At 36.2% G+C, this 27,839-nt stretch overlaps 5 protein-coding genes and 1 pseudogene across 6 annotated transcripts; 4 read left to right on the plus strand and 2 right to left on the minus strand.

The window, feature by feature from the left end:
- The first annotated feature begins 977 nt into the window (after window positions 1–977).
- LOC117931158 lies at window positions 978–4,097 on the plus strand. Of its 2 annotated transcripts, none has more exons than XM_034852061.1 (4): window positions 978–1,067; window positions 1,490–1,791; window positions 2,239–2,372; window positions 2,454–2,537. In XM_034852061.1, the coding sequence occupies exons 2-4, from the start codon at window positions 1,633–1,635 to the stop codon at window positions 2,476–2,478; spliced, it is 318 nt and encodes a 105-aa protein (XP_034707952.1). In that variant the 5' UTR covers window positions 978–1,067; window positions 1,490–1,632; the 3' UTR covers window positions 2,479–2,537. The 2 variants fall into 2 exon arrangements, 1 of the variants encoding a protein (XP_034707952.1); XR_004653988.1 differs by lacking the exon at window positions 978–1,067 and adding an exon at window positions 3,039–4,097 and having other exon boundaries at window positions 1,401–1,791; window positions 2,454–2,952.
- Window positions 4,098–4,647: 550 nt separating this feature from the next.
- On the minus strand, window positions 4,648–5,646 carry LOC117929946 (F-box/kelch-repeat protein At3g06240-like). Its single transcript, XM_034850392.1, has one exon. The coding sequence runs from the start codon at window positions 5,644–5,646 to the stop codon at window positions 4,648–4,650; it is 999 nt and encodes a 332-aa protein (XP_034706283.1).
- Window positions 5,647–8,186: 2,540 nt separating this feature from the next.
- On the plus strand, window positions 8,187–9,387 carry LOC117929659 (transcription factor PRE6-like). The gene is made up of 2 exons (XM_034850016.1): window positions 8,187–8,668; window positions 9,087–9,387. Exons 1-2 carry the CDS (start codon window positions 8,549–8,551, stop codon window positions 9,237–9,239), a joined length of 273 nt encoding a protein of 90 aa, XP_034705907.1. The 5' UTR covers window positions 8,187–8,548; the 3' UTR covers window positions 9,240–9,387.
- A 5,867-nt stretch (window positions 9,388–15,254) lies between these two features.
- Window positions 15,255–20,204, plus strand: LOC117929656 (annotated as a pseudogene).
- A 1,817-nt stretch (window positions 20,205–22,021) lies between these two features.
- LOC117929655 (uncharacterized protein At5g39865-like) lies at window positions 22,022–23,668 on the minus strand. Its single transcript, XM_034850014.1, is given in 3 exon segments — window positions 22,022–22,410; window positions 22,413–23,234; window positions 23,237–23,668. Coding segments are annotated over 3 exon segments (1,347 nt in total). The 5' UTR covers window positions 23,640–23,668; the 3' UTR covers window positions 22,022–22,288.
- Window positions 23,669–24,267: 599 nt separating this feature from the next.
- Window positions 24,268–25,547, plus strand: LOC117929948 (transcription factor PRE5-like). Its single transcript, XM_034850395.1, has 3 exons — window positions 24,268–24,308; window positions 24,816–24,828; window positions 25,247–25,547. Exons 1-3 carry the CDS (start codon window positions 24,268–24,270, stop codon window positions 25,397–25,399), a joined length of 207 nt encoding a protein of 68 aa, XP_034706286.1. The 3' UTR covers window positions 25,400–25,547.
- The last annotated feature ends 2,292 nt before the right edge of the window (window positions 25,548–27,839 follow it).

Below are 27,839 nucleotides of genomic sequence, written 5' to 3' on the forward strand. Positions count from 1 at the left end.
ATGTCTTTGGGAAGTTTAAACAATGAAAAACTATGATTGAGAAGCAAACTGGAAAATAGATCAAATGCTTAAGAACTGACAATGACATGAAATTCTGTGGGAAGGAGTTCAATGAGTTTTGTAAGAATGAAGGTATTGTGAGACAACATATAGTTAGACATACACCACAAAAAAAATAGTGTTTCAAAACAGATGAATAGACCCCTTTTAGAGAGAGCACGATGTATGTTTTTGAATATAGGATTATCAAAGGAATTTTAGGCCAAATCAATAAATTTGACTTTTTATTTTACAAATAGATCTCCTTCAATTCCTATTAATTGTAAGACCTCTGACGAGACATGATCCAATTCCCCTTCTAATTATGTTAATTTAAGAATTTTTTGTTGTCCTGCTTATGCTCATGTGAATTAAGTTGGAACCAAAGATAAGACAGTGCATATTCTTAAGATATGTAGATGGAGTGAAAGGTACAGGTTATGGCGCTTATATTGAAATTTCTACAAATTTTTTATTAGTAGGAATGTGACTTTTAATAAGTCTGCAATGTTAAGTCCTAGGAAAAAGTAACTTCATACAAGAAACAACCCTTGTGTATGAGAAAATGTGGAGTTTGGGCCTAACACTTCAAAAACCATAAAAAAACATGATCTCAATAAAGCCAAAGGAGGAAGAAGTACAACATCTTGATGATAAAGAAACTGCATCATAAGAGCAACAATATTGTTTGTCCAAAGATAGAACAAAGGGGTTGATTAAACCACCATAGAGATGCTTATGCAAATTTGATTTCTTATGTACTTAGTTTGATAAAGAGCATTAAAAGGAGAAACCTCACACTTATTGAAGTCATCACTAGTAAAAAAAATCTACACAATGGATTGTTGTTATGAATGAGGAGATTGAATCTCTTCAAAAGAACCATACTTGGCAACTAGTTGAGAAGCCTAAAAATCAAAATATTATTGATTTCAAATGGGTCTTTCAAAGAAGGGAAGGAATTCCGGGAGTGGAGGATGTTAGGTTCAAAGCATGCTTGGTAGTCAAGGGCTATACACAAAAGGAGGGTATGGATTTCAATGAAGAGTTTTCTTTAGTAGTGAAGTATAGAGCAATTTGATGTCAAGATAGTTTTTCTACATGGTGAATTAGAAGAACAGATTTGTACACATCAACCTAAGGGATTTATTATTTCGGAAAAGGAATATCATATTTGTTTGTTGAAGAAATATTTTTGTGGTTTGAAGTAAACTCCTAAGTTGTAATATAAAAGGTTTGATACATTTATTTATTTATTTATGAAGGCTGCCCTTGATACCCAAAAGAAAATTAATTCAGCTGATGATAATACAAAAAAATAAAATAAAGAGAAAAAAACAAGTCTATTAGAGATGCAAAGGATTCAAAGGTGTGGTTCTGTTTTTTCAGTGCAGTGATAATCTTATGATATATCATTATGATGCTAGCTAAATTTTTTATGGTATTCCAGGCCACTGGTGGTACCGAGCAGCTTCTTATCAGTGATTCTCCAAAATCCACTACTGCCGTTTCTGTGAGTGCTGATGAATTGAAACAACAGAATCTAGGCGTCATGAACTTGAGCTTCAAGCACAGTCGAGAAAGCTCGAATATATGGAGTATCAAAGGCAATTTGAGAGTGAAAGTAGACAAAAGCAATTTACTGGACAAAGTCGGAGTGCAGAAACGGAAGAACAAGTTTCCCCACTGTCAGATAATCAAAATGCGGAATTGGATGAACAAGTTTGTACCCATAATTGTTTCTTCAAGGAGGTAAGTTTGTGGGCTCGGGGTTACATTTGTATTTATTCTTTGCCAAAGGAAGAAGGTTTGACATTAGAATAGGTAGTTTTAATAGCGACGCTAATGTGTCAGGCACATCCATTAGCTAGGTCAGGAGATGCTGCTTCAATCTTGCTTGATATTTTTGAAAATCGTCGTCTGTCATTTGCTGCACTAGGAGAAAAATATAGCAGAGACAATTGGGATTGTACATCAAATGAGTGCCTATCACATACCATCATTGGAATGAACCTTTTAAGAACAATAAAATGTTATAATTGCAGTTTTGAGTCCAGGTATTGTCGGTTTACTTCATTGCTTCGCGGTGTAGATGAGAGTTTACTTAGAAAATTCTTCCTTGAAACTTCAATACATAAGTTAAGGTCTCCACATTCAGAACATGTATGTTTTTACCTGATTTGATTCCTGTGGGCTCAGATTATGTGCATGGATAGCTCATTTGAGAAGCTTTTGAAGCATGTAGATCAGAACAATCTATTTGCTTGTGAAGGCTGTGGAAAACTCAGTTCTACTCATCAATTTCCTCCTCATGTGTTCATAACCAGCATGTGGTAGGCTCTAAAAAGTTATTCAGTTCTGATATATGATAAGCATTGGGCAATCTTTGATGATTTTTGGTTTGGATATTGCAGGTTTCGAATGGAAGACTGGTCATGAGAGCACAGATGATATATCAACAACACTGTCGACTCCTTCTACCGATTGTACCATCAAAAGAATGTTGAACTTGAAAAAAAAAAAACCATCTTCCTCCAAGTTCTACTTCTATTTGGCTCTAACATCATTAAGCCTATGAGATCCCCTTTAACTGCACCAAGTCTGAGAACTAGTCATTTACTGGTGGCTCGGATGAATACATATCTTACTCTTTGGTAGAATTTTTTGCACCCAAATTTTTTTTTTTTCTAGTTGATCTTCTCTACAACTGAATTAACAGACTAATGCAAGTACATCAAAATGTTTATTTTGGCCAAGAATCAGTTATGCATGCGTTAAGTACCATTTACAATCTTACTTAGTGCCCTCATGCCCTCATCTAACTTGTAGGTTTGTTTTTCTGGGGAAAATTATCAGTTCTTAGCTTACAATCATGTGCTTGAAAAATGGATTATGCATGATGAAGAGTCTAAGGTATGTCCCAATTATAAATTACAACTTCACATTCCTGTATTTATCTGTCATTCTCCATGTGTAATCTATGTTCAACTTTTTTATAGGTCATTGGTTGTTGGAACGATGTTATTACCCTATGCAGAACAAGGAATTTACAATCTCAGATTCTCTTCTTTGAAGAAAAATGTGGATTTGTTAAAGGAAAGTCCATTGTGGTTCCACTACCAACCTGGTCTTGAAAAATGGTGTTTCTTCGTCGGACAGGCATGTCCAGACTGCGCTGGTTCGTTTCTACGCAGAGGGCAGTTGTTTGATGAAATTCAGTACAGTGGAATGTTTTTCTATATGGGTATGTTGGGCGTGGTTTGGCTGCTGAGGCTTTGAATGCTTCCGGGAGTTGGGCCTGCTGAATTCTGTTTGACCACTACGCTTAAGGTTTGTGCTCATTTGGGGGCTCTTGAGCAAGGAAAGTGGATCCATGAGTATGTTAGCAAAAGGAAATGTCTGGAAGCTGATGTGTTTATTGGGACTGCGCTAGTTGATATGCATGTCAAATGTTGGTGTAGAGGTCTTCAAGGGGAATGCCTAAGAGGAATGTGTTCTCATGGTCAGCTATGATTGGGGGGTTTGCACTACATGGGCATGTGAGAAAAGCCATGCAATGCTTGGAGAGAATGCAGGTGGAAGATGGGCTTAGACCAGATGGGGTTGTTCTTCTTGAAGTCACGATGGCTTGTGCCCATGCAGGACTCCAGGAAGAAGGCCAGTTTCTACTAAACAAAATGGAAGCTTGATATGGTGGTATCTTACCCAAACATTGAGCACTATAGTTGCATGGTCGACTTGTTCTGCAGGGCAGGTCGGTTAGAGCCTTAGAGGAAGCACCCAAGCTCATAAGAAGAATGCCCATGAAGCCACTAGCTCCAGTCTGGGGCGCCTTACTGACTGGTTGTCAAACTCATAACAACGTTGATCTCGCAGAGCTTGCTGCTAGAGAGCTTCTAATGACAGGAAACTTATGTTCAGTCATCCAACATCTATTTGGCTGCATAGAAATGTGAAGATGCCTGTAGGATCCCAAGGATGATTGGTGATAAAGGGATAAAAAAAGAAAAGAAAAAAAGCCAGGATGCCGTGTGATAGAAGTGGAAGGGGAAGTTCTAAGGTGGTGTTTGTTTTTTTGATTTTTTGCTGAAAGCAATTTAGTTTTTGAATTTAGGTTGTTTGTTTTTCTACTTTTTGATGACTTATTATGAACTTTTTATTAAATAGAAAAAGCTAAAATATGTAACTTTTTCTAAATAGAAAAAATAACATATTGGTTTTTTTTACTTGTTAATACTTAATAAAAATAAAATACTATAAAAACAAACAACCTAATATTTAACACTATTAAGCATTAAGGTTCTATTTAGAATTAAGTAAAAAAACAAACACCACCTAATCATCAGGAGATATCTCACATCCATGTCCAGCTCAAATACTTGTTCTTTTCACAACATGGAGCTCTTGTGATGAGATGGAGCTGACTTTTCAGCCTTGAATCAATCATCAGAATTGGGAAAGACAGGTACTAGAATTCTCGCTCACAGTCAGCCCACAGGCTTCATTCCTCAACCATCTTCATTTGAATAAATAAAATAATTAGTAACTTACCAGAATCCATCTCATGTCCATCCATCCATTACCAACAAACAGAGAGAACATCCATGGCTATGGGACACGAATGATACCATCTTCCTCTTCATGCCTTCCGTTAAGGGAAACTAGGCTCTCCTTGTAAATGATAACCTGCATATATCTTTCAATGCTAGGACGTCTAGCAACCGAGAAAACTCCAAGATTCTTAAATTGTTGAGTGAAGTGGTTATACAAAAGCAACTCCCCACTGCTACTTCCCATGAAAACTCCGCCATTGCTCCAAAATCCCAAAGGCCTCTCAACACCTGAAACAGCTCCAATTGTAAACAGTCTAGTCCATGACTCCTTAACCCCATACTCACTCATCACCCACATATCGAAGCGTTTCTCTGTGGCTGTGTCTGTGTCGGTGTACGTGTTTGGATAAAAAATCAAAGCAATCATTTCATTGTACACTGCAATATCCCCTCGCTGGTAGCCAAAAGAATTCGGTAAAGGTATCACCCCAAAAACTTCATCACTCATGTCAAAATAAAGGATCACAACTTCACCATTCTCCTGATCAGATCCCAACCAGTGGTTTCTTCCCTTCATACATGTGTTTATGATATTAGTTCCTTCAATGTGAGCTGGTACATCTAAGTCCATTTGTCTCCAAGAATCGCTGCTTAAAGCGTATAATTCCATTTTCTGGATAGGGCGGCCCGGCATATTTGAACAGATTAAACATCTGAAGACCTTGTAGTCATCAGTTTTAGGATCATGACCAAATGCGGTAAATGTAAACGCACATTCCCAAAATTCCGAGTGCCTGAAGGTTGTCCTTGGAAGAGACTTGATTTCCCTGGTTGCAGGGTTCCATAAGGTAACTCCTTTACAGTGACTGTCTAGACAAAGTATACCATTACAACAAATGTTGCGAAGGCCCAAAAGAGTTAACCCAATGGGCAGGCCCAAGAGCTCCAAAACTCCGATACTTGGCCTGACGAAGACCACTAATCTATAAGCAACCCAGAAGTAATGCCTTACTGGGCTGACTACACAACCAGGCCGAGGGTCACCAAATGACATATCAAGCTCGCAACTACTAATCACTACTTTGGGCCTGTGTTGGACGGATGTAAAAAAGTGCTCCTCCTCTCAATTATTTTCGAGAAACAAACAAGGCCTAACATTTAAAAATGCACCGATAGAATAGGGAATATCAACCTTTTAAATCTCATCTCATGCCCTTAGGAATCAAATGCACATGAGGGCCGCACATTGGTTAAGATCTGGAGTTTCGAACCTTGGCCAAAAGCTCAACCAACCAAGATAAAGAAAAACAGAGCTTTGTACAAATGGCCTAACTTCCTCGGTTTCAGTTGGGCCCCTGGCCCAGTATATCTTAAAGTTGTGATCCTTTGTACTACAATCATGTGCAGGTTACATAACAACATAAACGACAACATAGCTTTGAAATGTAGAGTCGCTGTTAAGTTTTAAATAACATAAAAAGTAAAGATAAGGTATTGGAGGTAAATTTGGCATTTAGTATTGAAATTTGAGACCTATAACACTAAATACAAGCAAAGATAAGGCTTAGTTTGGCATCTAGTAACGCAATTTCAGGCACCCACACATGCCATTTCTGTAGATTTAAATCCCCAGATTAAAGTAAAGTGTGGTAACACCAGATTAGACTTACTAGTTAGGACGGTAGGACCATATGCTAAGACATCATTAATTATTTGTCGGGCACTCGACCCCTCTTCAAGTGTGCCATTGTTTTTCTTTTCTTTTTCATTTTTTTTCTTGGTTCATATAGAGGGTTGGGGACCTGAATCCTGAGGGGTGTGCTACAACCATGTGCACCACCCTAGGATTTGATATTTGCTTGTACAAGCTATCAATCGGAGCTAATCCCTAAGAGTAATCGGGAGAGCTATATTTAGAACCAATTTGGGAGTGATTTTGATTAAAGTACTTCCGATTTAGAGTGCTTGTTTGAAGAATTATCTAGCGAGTTTTTAAAAGTTTGGCAAACACCTAATTTTTATAAGAAAGCGTTTCCAAGCATTAGGAAGCGTTTCTAGATTTCTCGAACAAGTTCTTAGTCTGTAAAGTATCTAATTATAGATAGGATTTTGGGATTCACTCCCAAATTCCTAATACACAAAGAGTATGGCAAATACACCTCTGGGAAATAATGAAGCTATATTTGCTTACTTAGGGTGAATGCTAACAGAAGCAAACGTGTATAGGAATTTTGATGCAGGGACAAATAGAATGTTGAAAGATGAGGAAGAACAGAGAGAAATGAAGAATTGGATGGCCGTATGAATGAATAAAATGGCAGTCCCTAAGCACTATTTATAGATTTCAAGGTACCCTGTGATTTGGGGTTGCATCCTTGGGATATTAGACCTATTCAATTTGGGTTACATCACTTCATTACTTAAATACGCATGTGTATAGAGTCATACCTTTGGAAATATATTTTCATTTATTTTGAATAGATTTCCAACAATGAATAGGACCACCCCGTTGAAAAATGGAACTCTGTTTTCAACAGACAGGGTCCTAAACCTTTGGCTATTGAAGTAGTCTCAAAGAGGGCAGATTGGTCCTCCAAAGAACTAGTTCTCATTTTCACCAAATGCATCCAATCACATTCAAATGAAACTATTTATGTCCCCATTGGATGAAAACTTAAAAAACTTTCTAAATGGTCCCAACTACCAACTTTTGTTTTTGGACTTGTAACACAGTACAGGTACCAACTTGTGACTATGACCTGAAGTCCAAATCCGTGTCTAATGGAAGACTTAAAAACAGTTGTGCAGATGAAAGAGGAATCAGAGAAGCAACCTAACCTTTGTATATAACAGAGATTATAGTTAATCATTAAGTTGTTAGTGGTTAGCAAAAACCGAACTTAATGCGTGTGGATATGCACACATTGAGATTTAGCAGGGCCTTGTTAATTCTTTTGCGACACGTGATTATGCTAAACAAAGCATGGAAATTTCATATCTTTGCTATTTTTAACAGGCCTCTTTCTTATAATATATGTACCAGACTCAGACATGCCACGTGTCGTGTCGTGCATGGAGGGGAAAGGCATGTGACACAAGCTTTGACAATGAAGGATGAAACACTCACGTAGTTGTGTCCCAAACAAGGAAGGAAGGGAATTATATGAGAGAGAGAGAGAGAGAGAGAGAGAGAGAGAGAGAGAGGAGAGGGGAAGAGGGGGAGAGGGGGAAAGGAGGAGAGGGGAAGAGGGAGAGAAGGAGAGGGGGAGAGAGAGTGAGAGAAGTTTTTACTAGGTTATTATTGATGGACTAATTGAGAATAATCTGCTATTACAGGTGATAACTGAGCGAGACGGTCTCTGATTCATTTCCCTGCAGCTTGTTCAAGAACCAATCCAAGGGTAAGGTGATATGGCAAGAAACCATTTGTTGTTGGAAAATGAATTCACGGATGCTAACTAGAGAGGAATGGAGTCATATGATCACATGGTGTTGTGTATGAAAACCTACACATGAAGGCCCACTTTGTTAGCTCAAAAACAAACATATTTCTTTAAGCCCACTTGAGATCAAACCCCAACTTGGGAACACACAGAAGAAACTTGTAGCACCTCTCTCTCTCCCCCCCTCTCTCTCTCTCTCTCATAAAAAAACCAAGCCTAGGCCACTGCTTTCTCCAATGCAATTGTCTTCTTCACATCCAACATCACTGTCGATGTTATTGTACTCTCTCTCCCTCTCTGCTTATTTCCTTGTGGTCCTTCCTCTTTATATATCTCTCTCAGCGCTTCCTCTATAGATTATACCTAACAACACTTGCCTTCTTCCTCGAGAGAGCCTAAGCTTTGCTCTAAGCAAAAACTCTTCCCACTTGTCTCTTTTTGGGTTAACTCTGCTTCTATATTAAATCCCTCAAACCCATTTTTTTTGACAGACATAGACACCATATTCTAGGGATGTCTAGCAGAAGGTCGAGGCAGTCAGGGTCTTCGAGGATCTCAGATGATCAGATCATTGAACTTGTGTCCAAGTTGCAGCAACTTCTTCCTGAGATTCGAAATAGGCGTTCAGACAAGGTAGCTCTCCTCTCCATCTCTTTTATATTTCTTAAGAATTCAAATCTTCTCAGGGCTACCTCAGGAAGATAGAGAATATACCATGCCAGCATGTACTACATGTTAACTGTAATACGGTAGTTTAATAGGACCCCTCATTCAGGCAGTTTGTGATTTGACCCAGACATCAAGAAGCCATATATATTCACAGGCACTCATCCACCTACAGTTGTGATTGCACCTTTCGGTTCAAACTTATGTGTGGCCTGAGTTGGCTCATACCCTTAACCTCACCTTATTGACTTATATGCTTACTACAGATGGTCAGAGTCAGGAACCTGTACACTGATTCACAACAAACTCTCCTCAATAATGCCTAACCAAGTGTTCAGAAACTGTGATATTTTTTCTTATTGAGACTTGATTTTTGTTTCTATAGGTGTCAGCTTCCAAGGTCCTACAGGAGACCTGCAACTACATTAGAAGCTTACACAGAGAGGTGGATGACCTAAGCGAACGACTGTCCAGGTTACTGGCTACAGTCGATGCTGATAGTCCTGAGGCTGCAATAATCAGGAGTTTAATTATGTAATGAACCCTTGTATTTTTCTTATCGTACTTCTTCCTAGGGTTTGGTCACTTAACCAAACAAGGTTCAGAATTAAGTTCTAAGGTATTCTGGGTACTATGATTGAGACATATAATAAAAGGGTTTGCACTTGCTAAGGCTTTTATATAAATCAATTCTCCAGCTTTGATCAGTTACACTACGACTTCATTGCCGTTAGGAGGGTCAGTCTGAAGATTGTAAGGTGATACCAACAAAGACATATGTTTGAGGTTAATCCCCTTTTCAAATAATAGAAGCAAATGAAAGAATGACATGTTAATCCTGAATGTAAGGGTAATATCCAAAAATAACATTGAAAATATCCTCTTTTCATTTTGTTTTTGTCTTACAAGATCAATTAAAGGGATAGTCCCACAGTTTCAGCAGGAATTTAATAAAAGTAATCATAATACAACCCAAATTAGTACAAGTTAATCCTAATCGATTCTGTATTAACTTGGAAAATGGTGTATTACCAAGGGCATAAGCTAATTCATTTCTGTATAAATATACTTCAATGGTGATCCTAAGACGCCTGACTTCCTGAAACTCACAAAAGCAAGATCTCTCCACTGATATTCGTCTGCCTACTCAACTTTCCAGCACTTCTGTTTGCAAATTTCATTCTGACCAGATTTGGTCATGCATGATTCTTTACATACATGATTATATCAGTTTATTCTGATTTAGGTGTAGATTTCCATCAAATTCATAATAAATGCTCGACTCAATCAACTGTAGATTTCCAGTGGCTACAGAAGTAGAGAGTTGAATAATTTAATACCCCATATAATGGCAGCTGATTGCATTGGTACTTTTTAGACATATCCTACACATCTGCAGAGATTTTTAGACAGCAACAAGAGAAAGGGACTAGTCCTTCTAGCGAAATCTTGTGTCTTAATCAAATACGACAACTAGATATCAAAATTTGAGGTGGTCATTGAGGAGGACAGTGTGTCTTGGATGAATGTTGAGAAAATTTGGTGAACCCAACAAGTAAAGTCTGAAAGAAATGAAAATACAATGACTAAACTATACAAGCTTATTTGGATGCGTTCCCATTTTCATGATTTTGAAGCTACATATCATGGTTAAGAGAGTGACAACATAACGATGAATCTCTTTTTAGCAAAGAAAGGGTCGCGTACTTTAGAGACCTTTAAAGGAAATTTCTACCTGTTTGCGTTGTTTGGTCTATGTTCCATTTTTTTGACTTGTTTTTTTCTGTTGCCGTCGGCATCTTTTGTTTTTGTGCGTCAGTTTTCTTTGAAACACCTCTCTTCCTTTCTTTTATAAAGCTTATTTCTTATTGTAAAAGAGAAAAACAACAGATCTGGGATTTGAACAACCATAGCGAAGTTCCTTCATTGCACTAATTTCACTTTTCCAAAAGAAAAAGGGAAAAGAGTGAAAAACAAATCTAAGCATGGGAAGTAAAACATTTGTGGGAATGCTGAAAGAAAGAAACTAAAATGGTTGAGATGCCATTGGGAAGGTGAAGCTCACGGAATGACCCAGTGCTCAGAAAAGTTATAATGTTGTCGACATTGTAAGAAAAAACACATTCAACCCATGGATGAAATTAAGTAAAGCAATGTGGATACCAACATTTTCAAACTTGTTCTTAACAAGAACACCAGATTTAGGAAACAACCAAATCCAACCCAAAAAGGGAAAAAGAAAAGGAAAAGATTCCTATCACTATAATTTCTCAGCAACAACAAAGCATTACACCTCCATGCAATCATCAACTACCAATATGTCAATGCTAAAGAAACATAATTATGTAATGATGTCAGTAGTGTAAGAAAAAACATATTCAAACAGGGATGCAATCGGGTAAAGCCAACTGCATACCCGCATTTCCAACCTTATTCTTAACAAGAAACATGAGATTGAGGAGACAACCAATGCAACCCAAAAAAGAAAAAAGGGAAACAATTCCTTTCACTATAATCAGCAGCAATGATGCATTACACCCCATGGAATCATCAAATAACAATATGTCAATATTTCAACCATAAAAAAATGTAATTATGTAATGCTGTAAACACTGTAAGAAAAAAGATACACAAACCAGGGACAAAATTGGGTAAAGTCCAGTGCATACCAGCATTTCCAACCTTATTTTTGACAAGAAACAAAAAAAAAAAAAAAAAAAAATTACAACCCAAAAAAAGGAAAAGATTCTTTTCACCATAATTTGCCAGCAACAATGAAGCATTACACATCCATGCAATCATCAAAAACAATATTTTTGACCCTAAAAAGCTGTAATTATGCAATGGTGCAAACATTGTAAGAAAAAACATACTCAAACCAGAGATGAAATTGGGTAAACCCAAGGCCATACCCACATTTCCAATCTTGTTCTCAGCAAGAAACACGACATTTAGGAAACAACCAAATGCAACAGAAAAGAGGAAAGATACAAAAACTTGGAATGTAGCTCAACCCCCAACTGATTTCCAATTCTAAATATTCCAAATTCTCATTCATTTCCTTATACTTTCTCAGCAACATTGAAGCACTGCACCTCCATGAATCATAAACTAGCAACAATTCAACCCTAAAAAAAACCCTCATTATGTGATGGTGCCAACATTCTAAGCAAAAGAACACATTCAATTTAGGGATGAAACGGGGAAATAACTTATTCTTAGAAAGAAACACAAGATTAGGAAACGACCAAATGAAGATAAAACATGGGGAAGAAGAGAAAAAACTTGGAATCCTGCAAAATCCACCCCAACCCCAACCAAACCCAACTACTTTCCTGGTTTCAGCACTCCAAATTTTGGTTTCTTTTCGTATAATTTCTAGTATTGAACCTCCAGGCCATTATCAAGTAGCAATAACGCGATTCAGAGAAATCATTATGTATAGAGATTCAGAAAAATACTTCTGCATTTACAACAAAAAAATAAATAAAATACATGAATCATGAGAAAGGAGGCAAGACACAAAAAAGAGGTCAATACCTCCTGCCATTTTCATGGGTCCCTTTCAAAATTGGCTATCACTTGATTACTTCATTCTGTCAGAGAGGGAAAAAAAAAACACCCATTAGATCAATCCTAAATCTTGACTTAATCACTTTCAGAACATGAAAAGAAATCTGTGTTTGGATTAAATATACCAATGGAAGGATTAGGCTGATTAGTAACTATTACCTATTCTAGAATAGTTTGAAAACAGCTCTCCGAACAGTTTTGAAAACTATATTGTTTATTGATGTTTTATTAAATTTGTAAAATAAAAATTTGTTTTAAAACTTAGAATATTTTAATCTGTTTTTAATATTTTAAAATATGTTTTAAAAATAATTTTATATCTAATATTTTATTTTTAATCATTATATATATTTGTATAATTTTTTTAAAAAATAATCTTTAAAAATAAATAAAAATAATTAAAAGAGGTTATTTAAAAACATTATATTTTATATTTTTAAAGAATAACAAACAAAAAATAGTTTTTAGTTGTCAAATATATTTTCTTATTTTTTATTTTAAAAAAATATAAAATTATTTTAAAAAATAGTTACTAAATAGACTCTTAAGTATCATTTGATCATGTTTTTTAAAACTTATTTTTAATGTTTTCCTTTTACTTTTAAAAATTAGTGTAAACAATTGATTATTCTCTAAATATTATTCTTTATTTCACTTTATTTTTCAAAATTATTTCAAGAAAACAATTAATAAGCAGGGTAATAAACTTTTAAAAAACAATCTTTTGTTTTTAAAAATAGAAAATTATTTTTAAATCACACAATCAAAAGAATCTAAAATATTCTTAATCAATGTTTTTAAATATATTTTAAAAATAATTTTTATCATTCATAATTTATTTTTAATCATTCTCTTATAAGTTCTAAAAAATAAATAAAAATAATAAAAATATTTTATTTTAAAGGTGTTTTTGAAAAACAAAAAACTGTTCAATGCATTGCTTTTAAAAACAAATTTAATATGTTTTCACTTCTCTTTTTTTCTATAAAATGTTGTAGTAACAATTTGAAAACAGAATACTTAAAATATATATTGTAGTATATATATAAGCATATAATTTCGTTGAGATTATATTTTATATTTTAAATTTTTAAATAAAATTTTATTCCTACGAAAACACAGCGCAGAACAAATGCTTAGATCTTTATCCGTGAATTTCAAATAAAATATTCCAGAAATCAAGGTCATGTGTTGAGTTTTCTAATTATGGAGACAAGTATAGACAGGATGCAGCTGATGAGACTAAAAAAATATAAATTAATGAAAACAAAAACAAAAACACATTTTGGTTTCAAAAAAGTGTTGTTTTGCTTTTTGGAAACACTTTCTGGAAGGCAGAGGCTGCTGGGGTCATCTTCTGAAAATCTCACAGCCATCTTTAAAATAAAGTAAAAACAAATTAAGTCAGAATAAATAAATCCCTCTCTCTCATTTCTAATCTCTTACTTCAATTATTCCGAAATCCAAGTCTCTTATCCTCCACCACAACCGCGCTATGTCATCTCAACCAGTCAGTCTCTAATCTTCAACTGATTTAATTTGCAAATATTTTAAAAATAATAAATAAAATTAATTTTTTTAATTGAAAAACAAAAATAATAATAACATTTAAAAAATATTTTAAATAATTTTTTTTTAAACTATAACATCCTTTCACTCAATCTTAACAATTACAACTCTTACTATAATTAATAAATTAATCAAAAACTCCAAAATAAATACAAAATCAAAATAAAATAAATAAATAATCAGGTTTTGGATTGGCTGTCCATGCCCTTGCACCAAGCCCAACCCAAAATTTAATGAAAGCCCAATCAAATTTAAATTGTTCAAGCCCTTGAATTGAGTTCAGATTTGGTTGGACTGAACCTATCCAATTTGTGATCTGGAAATATTGTGTAGCCCAAACAACAATTATTATGGGCTTTTCATAACCAGTCACAAAACAGAAAAAAAAAATAAAACCTTCAAACATTTAGGGCCTGTTTGTTTCGATCTGTTTTCTGTTTTTGAAAACAAAAAACACAAAAATTTTGTTTGAGAAAGGGGGTGTGTTTTTGTTTTTTATGTTTTCTATGTTCTTAAAAACCATTTTTTTTATAATAATAAAAAGATGTTTTTATTATTTTTTCACTGTTAAAAAAATAGATTGTTTTTCGTGTTTTCTCTTTCTTCTTTTTGTGTTTTCTTAGCTATTTTTTGTGTTTCTACACAGGTGAGCTCCACTCAACCATCACACCCTCACCTGCAAACCCTTTCTTCTTTTTTAAATTATTGAAATTAATATATTTATACATTATGACAAAATCATCATTTGTTTAAAAAAATTATAATTGGTGTACAAATTCCAAAATGGATTTTTTTTTAATTTAATTAAATTGTACATATGAAAATTATTTATATATTTATAATATCAAATTAACGGAAGAAAATACTTTATTAATTAAAAAAATAATTTTCAAACATGTTTTTGTTTTACTTATTCTAATTTTTTTTTATTAATCCAATCAAACATGTTTTTTTTTTTGAAAAAAAAAACTATTTTCCAGAACAAAAAGAATTTAGTTTTTAAACACTTTTTTTCTTCTAAAAACACAAAAAACCGTTTCCTAAAAATTGTTTTCAAAAACTATTTTCTATAACAGTTTTAAAAAACAATAATCAAATAGGGTCTTATCTTATGTCTGGTTATTAGAAAATTTAAGAGGAAAAATTAAAATTAAATTTAAAATTAATAAATTATTATTATTATTCAACTCATTTTTACCTTGACAATATCTGAATTCTATGACAAAAAATGAGCATTTCTCTAGAACATTTTTTTTATATAAAGTTTTTAGATAATATATTGAATTGAAATGGGTTATTTTTCATAATTTAATCTTTCAAAAAATAAAAAACATAATTTTGTCTTGACACTTACTACCAACTCCAAATAAACCGATTGGAGGAGTTGTGTGTCAGCTTCTGTGGATTCCGACTATACACTTGTCCTTCATGTAACTGGACACGACCACCGGCCCACAGCACCACCCCCAAGTTTCACAAAACCAGCAGCTGAGTTATCAAGCTAAATCCATCACCAGTGGATGAAATTTGGCCTTGCAGAGGATCAATCTCTCACTTCAAGAGACCCCTCTCTTGGGTCTTGATCAGAGCCTCAGTACGTAAAACTCATACTTATATTCAACTTTGATTTCCTCTGCGTATTGGTGATTGTTTGTATCGTATCCTCCCCCGTCCCCCGCCCCCGCCCCACACACACCCCCATCCCCACCCTTCTTTTATTTTTTATTTTATGTTTCTGAAGTTTTTGGGTTTCTTTTCTGTTATTTTTTGCCTCATTAAGATCTATGAAAACTGCTTTTTCATTTATTTTCCTTCAATTTCTTGGAGCCCATTAGCCACCTTAATCTCTAGGAAACTGTCTGGTGTGCTTTTGCAAATGATCTATCTTTAATTCCTTTTTCTTATTAGTGATGTTGGGTAAGTTGTATCCGGTGATTTTGAGGCAGACCCTGAATCTTATCGGTGCCTGTTTAGTAACTGTTACTGAATACAGTGAAACCTGTTTTATAACAAAAACACATTTGACTAACTTTTACAGAGAAAAGGGTTTTTTTTTTTTTTTTTTTGAATTCTTTTTTTTTTTTTTAAGAATTTGTTTTGAAAACAGGTTGTCTTTTGGAATAATTTAAGTGTTTTCATTTGGATTTTTTTCTGGAGTCTTCTAAGAAACAATCAATTGAAAAGGTGATGAAGACTTTTAAAACTTTTGTATTGGAAATAAATATATTATAACTCATGGAAAGTAAGCCGAGAAAACTGTTTTTCATATTTGAGTCCCAAATAAAATTTTGTTCCTGAAAACAATTAAGAACTGTTTTTGAAAATGTTGCCTAACAGGCACTTAAAATTTTCTGTGTCTTTCCTTTATCCTGTTTGGCTTGCGGATTGCGGTCATCCTTTCTATATACGCACTTCATGGCACATGGAAATAGTGTAGGATGGTTCAATTTTTACCAGGGCATATAAAGAAAAATCACCCTGTTGACAGGGGTGGAGCATGGTGTGTTGCAGTCATTTTAGGTTTAATGGAGTATACCCATGAAAGATTGACCTCTGAGGCACTGGGAACCATTAGGGGTGATGGACCTCACCTCCTGATCATTACATAGACCAATGCTGTGCTCATTATCTCTTTCTGACATGTTCCTTATCTTTACCCCTTCCTTGAAAAATGGTCTTGTTTGGGCATGGATTTTGATATGAAGCAAGATATTTTTATGTGATTCCAGCATGGGCTCTTACATTATATATGTATGCACTATGTTTCAAACAGGTTCGCTCGAGGGCAAGTTGTGCTTATTAAGATTTCAAAACCATGTATCCAGGAGCTTATACTGCAGAAGTTACTTGCCTGTCTCCTAAAGCAACAGAGAAGGATGTTTATGATTTTTTCATTCACTGTGGATGATTGAGCACCTTGAAATTATCAGGTATTTTCAGTAATCATTTACGTCTGAATTTATATAGCTTCTTGTAAACGACTCTGTTTCTGTCATTATAAATTTTATAGAACTTTTGGACTGTTTTCGTTTCAATTAGATGCAGACTGGCATTCAGAGTTGGGGTTGGGAGAACTTTTGATCATTTTTATGGTTTCATTGGAGTCCTCTTGCACAAGCTTCATTGTTAGTATTAGATGGCTGATTAGATTGTCTTGGGAAATCATTGTGATTAAATAAAACCAAGTATTTAAAACACACACACAAGACATTGTTTGAATGTCATTTACTCATGCACTAGATAAAATCCATCACTTTGAATTTCTCATATTTCAATTTTTTTTTAAAATTTCTTTTCTTTTCCTTTTTCTTGGAAAATTCTAGCTGGATTTCAATGTCCAGTGCCAAATTTTATTAAAAAACCGACAAGTGATGTTCCTAAGGCTCAAGCGTTTTACTCCATTTTGTTTCAAACTTGGTGTTTGTGAGTTTGTTCTGTGTACTATTCAAAAGATGAATTCTCATTGCTTGATATGTGCTTCTATTTGCAGTTGACTACAGAGGTCCTGCAGTACTCATAAGTCATAAGTCATAAGCAATATGATCTCTGATGCTAATTTTATAAGTTTGTTATCTGATAACAATCTACATGATTCTAATCGAGATAGATGCTGTTTCCACTGAAAACAGGTCAGGCGAATGTGCTTGTACTGCCTATGTGACATTTAGAGATTTCTATGCTCTCGAAACTGCTATCTTGCTCAGTGTAAGTTTCTGCCTGCTATCCTGGTAATAAATACGAATACTTTCATTATAATGGAAGACGGAATTTGCATGTTCTCTGATCGTCTACCTCGATATTTCCAGTCTCTTGCCTCCCTCAATTCTCGATGGTGTTCTATTTGCTTGTGTATGTTTCTAAGAAAGGATGATGATTCATTTTACAGTCATTTGATTTCTGCAACTTGATTTTTGCATAACCAGAGACATGGTTGTGTGTAATCCATATGGTGTCAGCTGACATGAAAATCTAGTGTATGAAAAGTGCATTTCTAATGGGAAAATTCTCTTTCTAGTTAAAGAATGGCCTTTATTCAAGTTTTCTCTGGAATCAGTCCAAAAAGACTTCTGCTGAGCTTTTCCACTTTCAAAGTTATAAAAATTTGGCATCGGGATTATGCTATCGTGTTTGGAGATAGTATGGATTTAAATCATCGCCTCTAGGTTGATTTGAAGCTTTTAGCAAGCCTTTATAGGTTTAACCTTACTTCACACGGTAATTGGATTATAGGCATCTACATGACAATAAAACTAGTCCATTTTTTTTTTTTTTTGGTTAAGGTTAAATATATTTTGTTTTTCCTGTTACACAATATAAGATCAACATCAGAATTTCACCAAAAGGAGTGACCCATTTTTTTTGCATTCATCTTTTGGTAACGACTGATGAGCGATGGCTTATTTTTGTAATAACCCTATTTTGAAGGTTGATTTTTTTGCCTAAATATATTGACTTTGTTGTCATTTGTTTGCCCTGGAGCAAATGCTTTAATGAATGTTCATTCTTTAGTATTTCGAAGCTCGGTATGTCTGTGTTATGTGTAGCCATGCAGTTTATTTGCTTATCATGTCCTATTTCTAATATTTCAGGGAGCCACAATTGTAGATCAACGAGTGTGCATATCAGGCTGGGGAATATACGCAGATGAATCTGATCCTTGGAGTAATTCTTCCTGGAACTATGAAATTAACTCTATGGTATGCATTGATTTTCTACCAAAAATTATATACCCCAGTACAATCTCATATAGCTTTGGCTGCTCAATTTTGTGTAAACCATTTTCCTAGGAAAGGCAAAACTTTTACTTTCTGGCTGTGCACATCATATTGGAGACAAATTCAGGATTTGACAATCATTTTTCATCAGATATTTTACTGCAAATACAAAACATATATGTAATTGTGAGAGTGATGATGCATATTTTGTAAGAAAGTCAGGGCAAAGTAAGAACAAATATCTTAACATTTTTCAGAAATAATTTGAGAATTCTTTACTATTGCTGGATTTTGCTTATAATTAGACATTTACTGCACTATGTGGGTTAGGATTTGGGTTCCATGTATATGATAAACAAGCCAGGAATGATTTGAGAAATCTTCTGCAATCGTATGGTGCTCTGTTTTTAACCTTTGCAGACAACTCAGAGAGGACAGCTGAGTTTCTCAGATCAGTAATGTTGCTGGTCAGGTGGGATAGCTGGACCTATAATTTGAGGTCATTGTGACTTGGCCTTAACTTGAAAACCTATGCAAGTAATTCAGAAACTCCACGATTTTATAGAAAATTTACCTTATTATTAACAAAGTTTGATTTTTTCTAATCTTTATTTTCTATCATTCTCCCATTTGATTCAACTCTATATTTTTGTATGTTTGTGCTTAGTCAAGTAATGAGTTGTTCAAACTACAAGCCAGGTTGCTTGGTGACTAAATCATACAAGAGTGAAGACATTGTTTGGTTGCTTCACATGAATTTCTATAGTTTACGATCTTCAGTACACTGGTTCTTGGCAATCATGTCTAATTTCCATGGACCTAATTCTAGAGAGCACACCTTCATTTAGAGAAATTAGAAATATCATCTAGTTCATTGTTCTGGTTGTGATTGAATCTCTTATCTTCTTTCAATCAAACCTTCTATAATCCTAACAGGCCACCACCCCCAGAGAAGCAGTAACTGTGGCACAGGAAGTGGTCACAACCATGATCGCCAAGGGGTATGTTTTGGGCAAAGATGCACTAATCAAGGCCAAAGCTTTTGATGAGGCCCATGGAGTCTCTGCTGCTGCAGCAGCCAAGATTGCTGAGCTTAGCAAGAGAATTGGACTAACTGATAAGATATATGCTGGCGTGGAAACTGTTCGATCTGTGGATGAAAAGTACCATGTTTCAGAGTTTAGTAAAGCAGCTGCAAATAAGATTTATGGAGGTGTAGAAGCCGCTCAGGCTGTGGAAGATAGGTACCAGCTTTTGGAGTTCACCAAATCAGCTGCAGTGGTTACTGGGAAAACAACTGTTGCAGCTGCAAATGCCTTTGTTAACAGCAGCTACTTTGCCAAGGGAGCTCTTTGGGTTTCAGGCGTTCTCACTCGTGCAGCAAACGCAGCAGCTGATTTGGGCAATAAGGGTAACAAAATGTAAAATTTTGGATTGACACTACTTTTTAGTTTGTTCCTCTTTGTTCTTACCGACAAATAAATAAACTCTCACTGTATAGCAACTTAGTTTGGGGGAGTTGTTTGGTAGTAACTCAGAAGTTGCACTGTACTCAGTGCACTTCCTTACAACTTAGCATCTTTAGATCAATGCCACTGTATCTTATCCAACCTTAGAAGCTTATCTGAAAAACTCATAGTGTTGGTTTTTTTCTACAATTAGTTATTTAGACCCCCATGTGGGAAAGGACCCGATCTCGTGATAAGGTTAGTTATTGTGAGGCCCTTGATTCATTTAGCCTAAATTTTTGGTTTTGGGGCAATTTTGTTTGTGGGGATGGTCAAGGACTCTTGATCTCTGGGTCTATTGCTCCTGGGCTTAGTTTTTGATCCAATGTTGACCACATTGGTATGCGCAAACATGAATATAACTGCTGGCGGATTAAATTTGACCTTTATAGGTAGTTGATTGGTCGTAGGGTAGGTTTACTAGATAAACAATCAAGATGGTTGACTGCCCTTAGGGAGAACATTGGATATAATTTTTCATTTTCTGTTCAACATTTTAATATCCAGCTAGTGTCCTTGTCTTTTAAATGAGGTACACTTTTTAGTTAGCCGGCACCTTAATGCTTACTTGCTTCCCATCACCTGTGATCTGATTTTCTAATGCTCTGTTTCTTGTTGGTCAATGACATATGTACTGTTCCTTGTGAGCTCAACTACCAAGACTGTGCTGACCTTTAGGGTTGCTTCACCGGCCTTGTATGCATCCATATCTCTCTTTTTTGTTTTTTTTTTTCATCGTTAATAAGAATTGGAGATGATTAACTTGAATTTACGACTTTTAGGGTACAATGTGGGCTCACAACTTCTTGGTGTCTCTTTCATAGATTTTCCTTGTCAATCAAAACATATGATTCTAATGGGGTGTTGTTGATTTAGATAAGTCTCATACAAGAGGTGGAAGATGGATTTGGATTTTTGTCAAGCATTAATGGCACCTGTATTTGATGGGAAGGGAGTTGTTCATTTCTTAAATGTTGTTTTGTGCACCAACCCAAAGTGAATAGGATTGATTAGATGGAGAAATGTCATGTAGCTTATACTGATTTGGCTGGTCTGAGCCCCATATGAATGTGAATGCAGGAACAGGATTTGAATTGTGAGATGGGCAGGTAAAGAGAGATGTGTACATCCTTGGCTCCCAATACTTGTATTTTTCTGGTGTCCCATCGGTAGTGGCACCACATAGGTTTCCATTTTCTGGGTTGTATCAACTGTCAATCTCATAGATTCCAGTCCAAGGAGAGGCTGGAAATAAGAACTCCCCATATGGGGGGTTCATGGCTTCTTATCATGAACTCGAGTCTCTGAGAAGATTGCTGAAATCCCGAAAACTACTATTCATCCTCCTTCTGTTGAGGGTTGGAAGTATTCAATAGGTTTTTTTTCCTTGGGTGTCCTGTAGCTTTCAGAGGACATGGTCTTCTGGTGGAAACTTGGAGGGCACCAACTCCTTCATCCCATGCTGATTTTTTGGAGTTGAAGGAAACAAGTTTGACAATCCCATTCTTCATTTGATTATTCTCCACCGTCTTGACTTGGATATTTGGTGTTTGAATACAAAAGAAGTTTCTCGGGAAAGTATTAAATTCTCATATTGGCACTATAATAAATCCCCCAAACTACCCTCCTATAAAATAGACACCAACCAAATATTTTAATCAACAAGGTGGATTTCCATGGTCTGATTTGGTTTGCGTTTCCCCTCTTCTTGAATTGTCACATTCTAGACCTCATTTGCCTAAATGAATTTCAACATTTTGTCATCTGTGACCTCTTAATTTAATGGTATTAAATTAAATCAAGACTCGGATTTTGATGGTTGTGGTTGGGGTTGATGGATCATACAAGATAACCCATGTACCCAAGAAGGTGATAAATGTTTGGTTTCAAGGAAAATTAAAGAAAAAATAATAAAAAAGGAAGAAGTTGAAAATGCATAATGCAAATCATCAGTATGTTCTCAAAAATGTATACAAACCTTTTGTATTTGTGGAACCATAACATTATGGAAGTATACAGGCTTTGCAAAGAGATGAGCGGGGATTGTGAGAAACAAACCTACTCACAACAGATTTTAAGTTGCTGTCTTCTCTAGCTGTTTTTCTTATGAATATCCCCCATTCATCTAATAAAAACTCCTCACTGTACAGCAAACAACTCACAAGAAATCCAGAAAGAAGAAAAAGCACAAAAATTGGGAAAAATCTTGGTTGATACCCAAACTAATAGCAACATATGGGGCAGCGAATGAGGCCATTTTCATTGCAGTCTGGGCAGCGTTGGAACCCGAATTCACCCTCTTCATCGTCATCTTCTTCATCGCCTTCGTAGTAGATTTTACAGCTCCTGAACATGTCTCACAAGGCACAAACCGAATATCCCCGCATGCCTCACAAGTTCTGCTGCCACTATTGCCTCCAGCTTCTGTTTTTTCAGAGTCTTCCAGAGTCTTTTCTAGCTGGCCTTCCTCATGCATTCTTCGTACGTCTTCAGCCCCGCCAATGTACCTTCTTCCCAGGAAGACTCTTGGCAGGCTGCCGCTGTTAAAGGCGTCTCCCAGGAGGTCCTTGAGCTCCTCCTTGAACCCTGAATGCATGGACACATCCCTCTCATCCAGCCGAATGCCCAAGCTTTTTAGAATCACTCTAACATGGCAGCAGTCCTCGTATGTCTTCCTCACTCCCCTTAGGCTTGTGAAGTACACAACCACCGTGTCCTTGGCAAATGACTGGCTCTTATGATCCAGAACATCAAAATCATAATCGTCGTTCACCTTCTTCACATCCATTACTTCTCTTGCCTGCACTTTCTCATCATCGTTCACCTTCTTCGCATCCATTACTTCTCTTGCCTGCACTTTCTCATCATCCTTTATATGGAAAGGGTCGTCAGAGGGAAGCTCCTGGAGTGATTTCCTGAACATGGAAATGACTTCAGGATCAAACTCAGGAACAGCAGTCTTTGAATTCGAATTGGGATTCATCTCACTGTCTACCAAATTCAGCCACATGGGCCTGGGCGATGCCTCCCCGTTTTCCTGAAATCTCGACTTGGGGAGCTCAAATGGAGCTGGGATCGACCTCCGATCAATATCAAAAGAAAAGCTCCGAAGATGATTGGGTGATCGGAGAGGGCTTGCGTCCTCAAGCCCCTCCATCAACTCCCAGCATTGATGGTCTCGGGCTCGCCCGGAGGGGTTCTGATAGGCGTTTTCGGAGCAATTTTGGGAATTTTCTCATTGATCATACTGGACCAAGTCTTGGCTTCAATGAGTCCCATGGAGAATCCCTTGTTTTTCTTGTCCCCAGCTTTCACATTCTCATTCCCATTCACCTTGTTCTCCTTATCCTCTTCTTCTTCAACGATAGTACCATTGACATGGGAGTTGCGGTTTTGATGAGAAGTATCAAGCTTGAGAGTGCCCAATGTGGTGGAGGTGAGAGCCACCACATGGTAGCTGTCGCCTTTGCTCTGCGGTGGGTGGTGGACGTGCATAGAGTAGCTTCGCGGCACCGGCGCAAACGAGTTCTGGCAATGCCGGCACCGCGGTTGCTTCGAGCTCGCACACCCCATCACCACCACCACAGTAAACAATAATAATTCAAGAAAAACACAGACAGACTCACAATCGAAAGAATCAAAATTGGGACACAAACACTCCCAATTCAATAAACCGGAAAGATAGCCATAGATTATGGAAAGAAAAACACACAAGATCCAAAACCCAAAACCCAAAACCAGAAAACTCTAGAAGGTCACGAGAATTTGGAAGCATTAGTGAAATCAAAGAAAAACAATTTGAAACAATGGAAGCTTCTTCTAAGGAATCGTCAAAACGCTGACGGATCAAATCATCTCAACTTTTCCTTCATATTTCCTCCAAATAATGCAAAAAAAGGCCAGATAGATCCAAATACAGAAACCCACACGTATCACACACAGTAAATTACCTCGAAAACCGTCTCAAACAGAAACCCACATTCTCCTCCGATCACACACCAAAAAAATCAGCCTCTTTACCAATAAAAGGCCTGAAATGAATACAAGAAGATAACAGATAATTTCCAGAAAAAGGAGTATAAAAGCAAAAGAGTCGTCGTCGTCAAATACGAGAACTCTCTACCATCTACCTCATCCCATCACAGTCTCTCTACTCCTTCGAGAAAAATCGAAATTGAAATTATAGACTGAAATTGGAGCAATGCATATAGCGAAAGAGAGAGACAGGAGGAAAAATTCCAGGCGGGAGAGGATCGGCGAACGCGCAAATTATTGCTTGAATGGCTGACTCCCCACGAACCTAAATAAAAAAGGGCCGTGGTGGCGCTGCGGCCACTTCCCCCACTCGCTCTCCCTCACGCGTGGCCGGACTTCGTTGATTAATTGGGAGCCGTGGGTCCCTCCTCTGCGCGTTACTTTTCGGACTGGATTGACTCGGGATCGCAAGGCGCGTGAGTATAATTTCCCAGAAAACGGCGAGTCTGCGTGGATTTGGATTTGGATTTACTCCGTCAGTCCTGTAAACTGGGATGAATAACTCCATGAAACGGCTTGGCCTTATTTTGAAAGTTACTGTTAATTTTGAACGATTCCTAGTTGCTTTATTGTTTTATTTATTGGATTTGGTTTCTTAAAATTTTAATTAATAAATTAGCAGTTAGTTTAATCACAATTTCAACCAACTCACCATTAAATATTCTAAAATAATCAAATTTTTTTTCANAACTTCTTCCTGAGATTCGAAAATAGGCGTTCAGACAAGGTAGCTCTCCTCTCCATCTCTTTTATATTTCTTAAGAATTCAAATCTTCTCAGGGCTACCTCAGGAAGATAGAGAATATACCATGCCAGCATGTACTACATGTTAACTGTAATACGGTAGTTTAATAGGACCCCTCATTCAGGCAGTTTGTGATTTGACCCAGACATCAAGAAGCCATATATATTCACAGGCACTCATCCACCTACAGTTGTGATTGCACCTTTCGGTTCAAACTTATGTGTGGCCTGAGTTGGCTCATACCCTTAACCTCACCTTATTGACTTATATGCTTACTATAGATGGTCAGAGTCAGGAACCTGTACACTGATTCACAACAAACTCTCCTCAATAATGCCTAACCAAGTGTTCAGAAATTGTGATATTTTTTCTTATTGAGACTTGATTTTTGTTTCTACAGGTGTCAGCTTCCAAGGTCCTACAGGAGACCTGCAACTACATTAGAAGCTTACACAGAGAGGTGGATGACCTAAGCGAACGACTGTCCAGGTTACTGGCTACAGTCGATGCTGATAGTCCTGAGGCTGCAATAATCAGGAGTTTAATTATGTAATGAACCCTTGTATTTTTCTTATCGTACTTCTTCCTAGGGTTTGGTCACTTAACCAAACAAGGTTCAGAATTAAGTTCTAAGGTATTCTGGGTACTATGATTGAGACATATAATAAAAGGGTTTGCACTTGCTAAGGCTTTTATATAAATCAATTCTCCAGCTTTGATCAGTTACACTACGACTTCATTGCCGTTAGGAGGGTCAGTCTGAAGATTGTAAGGTGATACCAACAAAGACATATGTTTGAGGTTAATCCCCTTTTCAAATAATAGAAGCAAATGAAAGAATGACATGTTAATCCTGAATGTAAGGGTAATATCCAAAAATAACATTGAAAATATCCTCTTTTCATTTTGTTTTTGTCTTACAAGATCAATTAAAGGGATAGTCCCACAGTTTCAGCAGGAATTTAATAAAAGTAATCATAATACAACCCAAATTAGTACAAGTTAATCCTAATCGATTCTGTATTAACTTGGAAAATGGTGTATTACCAAGGGCATAAGCTAATTCATTTCTGTATAAATATACTTCAATGGTGATCCTAAGACTCCTGACTTCCTGAAACTCACAAAAGCAAGATCTCTCCACTGATATTCGTCTGCCTACTCAACTTTCCAGCACTTCTGTTTGCAAATTTCATTCTGACCAGATTTGGTCATGCATGATTCTTTACATACATGATTATATCAGTTTATTCTGATTTAGGTGTAGATTTCCATCAAATTCATAATAAATGCTCGACTCAATCAACTGTAGATTTCCAGTGGCTACAGAAGTAGAGAGTTGAATAATTTAATACCCCATATAATGGCAGCTGATTGCATTGGTACTTTTTAGACATATCCTACACATCTGCAGAGATTTTTAGACAGCAACAAGAGAAAGGGACTAGTCCTTCTAGCGAAATCTTGTGTCTTAATCAAATACGACAACTAGATATCAAAATTTGAGGTGGTCATTGAGGAGGACAGTGTGTCTTGGATGAATGTTGAGAAAATTTGGTGAACCCAACAAGTAAAGTCTGAAAGAAATGAAAATACAATGACTAAACTATACAAGCTTATTTGGATGCGTTCCCATTTTCATGATTTTGAAGCTACATATCATGGTTAAGAGAGTGACAACATAACGATGAATCTCTTTTTTAGCAAAGAAAGGGTCGCGTACTTTAGAGACCTTTAAAGGAAATTTCTACCTGTTTGCGTTGTTTGGTCTATGTTCCATTTTTTTGACTTGTTTTTTTTCTGTTGCCGTCGGCATCTTTTGTTTTTGTGCGTCAGTTTTCTTTGAAACACCTCTCTTCCTTTCTTTTATAAAGCTTATTTCTTATTGTAAAAGAGAAAAACAACAGATCTGGGATTTGAACAACCATAGCGAAGTTCCTTCATTGCACTAATTTCACTTTTCCAAAAGAAAAAGGGAAAAGAGTGAAAAACAAATCTAAGCATGGGAAGTAAAACATTTGTGGGAATGCTGAAAGAAAGAAACTAAAATGGTTGAGATGCCATTGGGAAGGTGAAGCTCACGGAATGACCCAGTGCTCAGAAAAGTTATAATGTTGTCGACATTGTAAGAAAAACACATTCACCCATGGATGAAATTAAGTAAAGCAATGTGGATACCAACATTTTCAAACTTGTTCTTAACAAGAACACCAGATTTAGGAAACAACCAAATCCAACCCAAAAGGGAAAAGGAAAAGGAAAAGATTCCTATCACTATAATTTCTCAGCAACAACAAAGCATTACACCTCCATGCAATCATCAACTACCAATATGTCAATGCTAAAGAAACATAATTATGTAATGATGTCAGTAGTGTAAGAAAAAACATATTCAAACAGGGATGCAATCAGGTAAAGCCAACTGCATACCCGCATTTCCAACCTTATTCTTAACAAGAAACATGAGATTGAGGAGACAACCAATGCAACCCAAAAAAGAAAAAAGGGAAACAATTCCTTTCACTATAATCAGCAGCGATGATGCATTACACCCCATGGAATCATCAAATAACAATATGTCAATATTTCAACCATAAAAAAATGTAATTATGTAATGCTGTAAACACTGTAAGAAAAAACATACACAAACCAGGGACAAAATTGGGTAAAGTCCAGTGCATACCAGCATTTCCAACCTTATTTTTGACAAGAAACAAAAAAAAAAAAAAAAAAAATTACAACCCAAAAAAAGGAAAAGATTCTTTTCACCATAATTTGCCAGCAACAATGAAGCATTACACATCCATGCAATCATCAAAAACAATATTTTTGACCCTAAAAAGCTGTAATTATGCAATGGTGCAAACATTGTAAGAAAAACATACTCAAACCAGAGATGAAATTGGGTAAACCCAAGGCCATACCCACATTTCCAATCTTGTTCTCAGCAAGAAACACGACATTTAGGAAACAACCAAATGCAACAGAAAAGA

The sequence above is a fragment of the Vitis riparia genome, chromosome 14, assembly GCF_004353265.1.
Source record: "Vitis riparia cultivar Riparia Gloire de Montpellier isolate 1030 chromosome 14, EGFV_Vit.rip_1.0, whole genome shotgun sequence".
Classification (NCBI taxonomy): domain Eukaryota; kingdom Viridiplantae; phylum Streptophyta; class Magnoliopsida; order Vitales; family Vitaceae; genus Vitis; species Vitis riparia.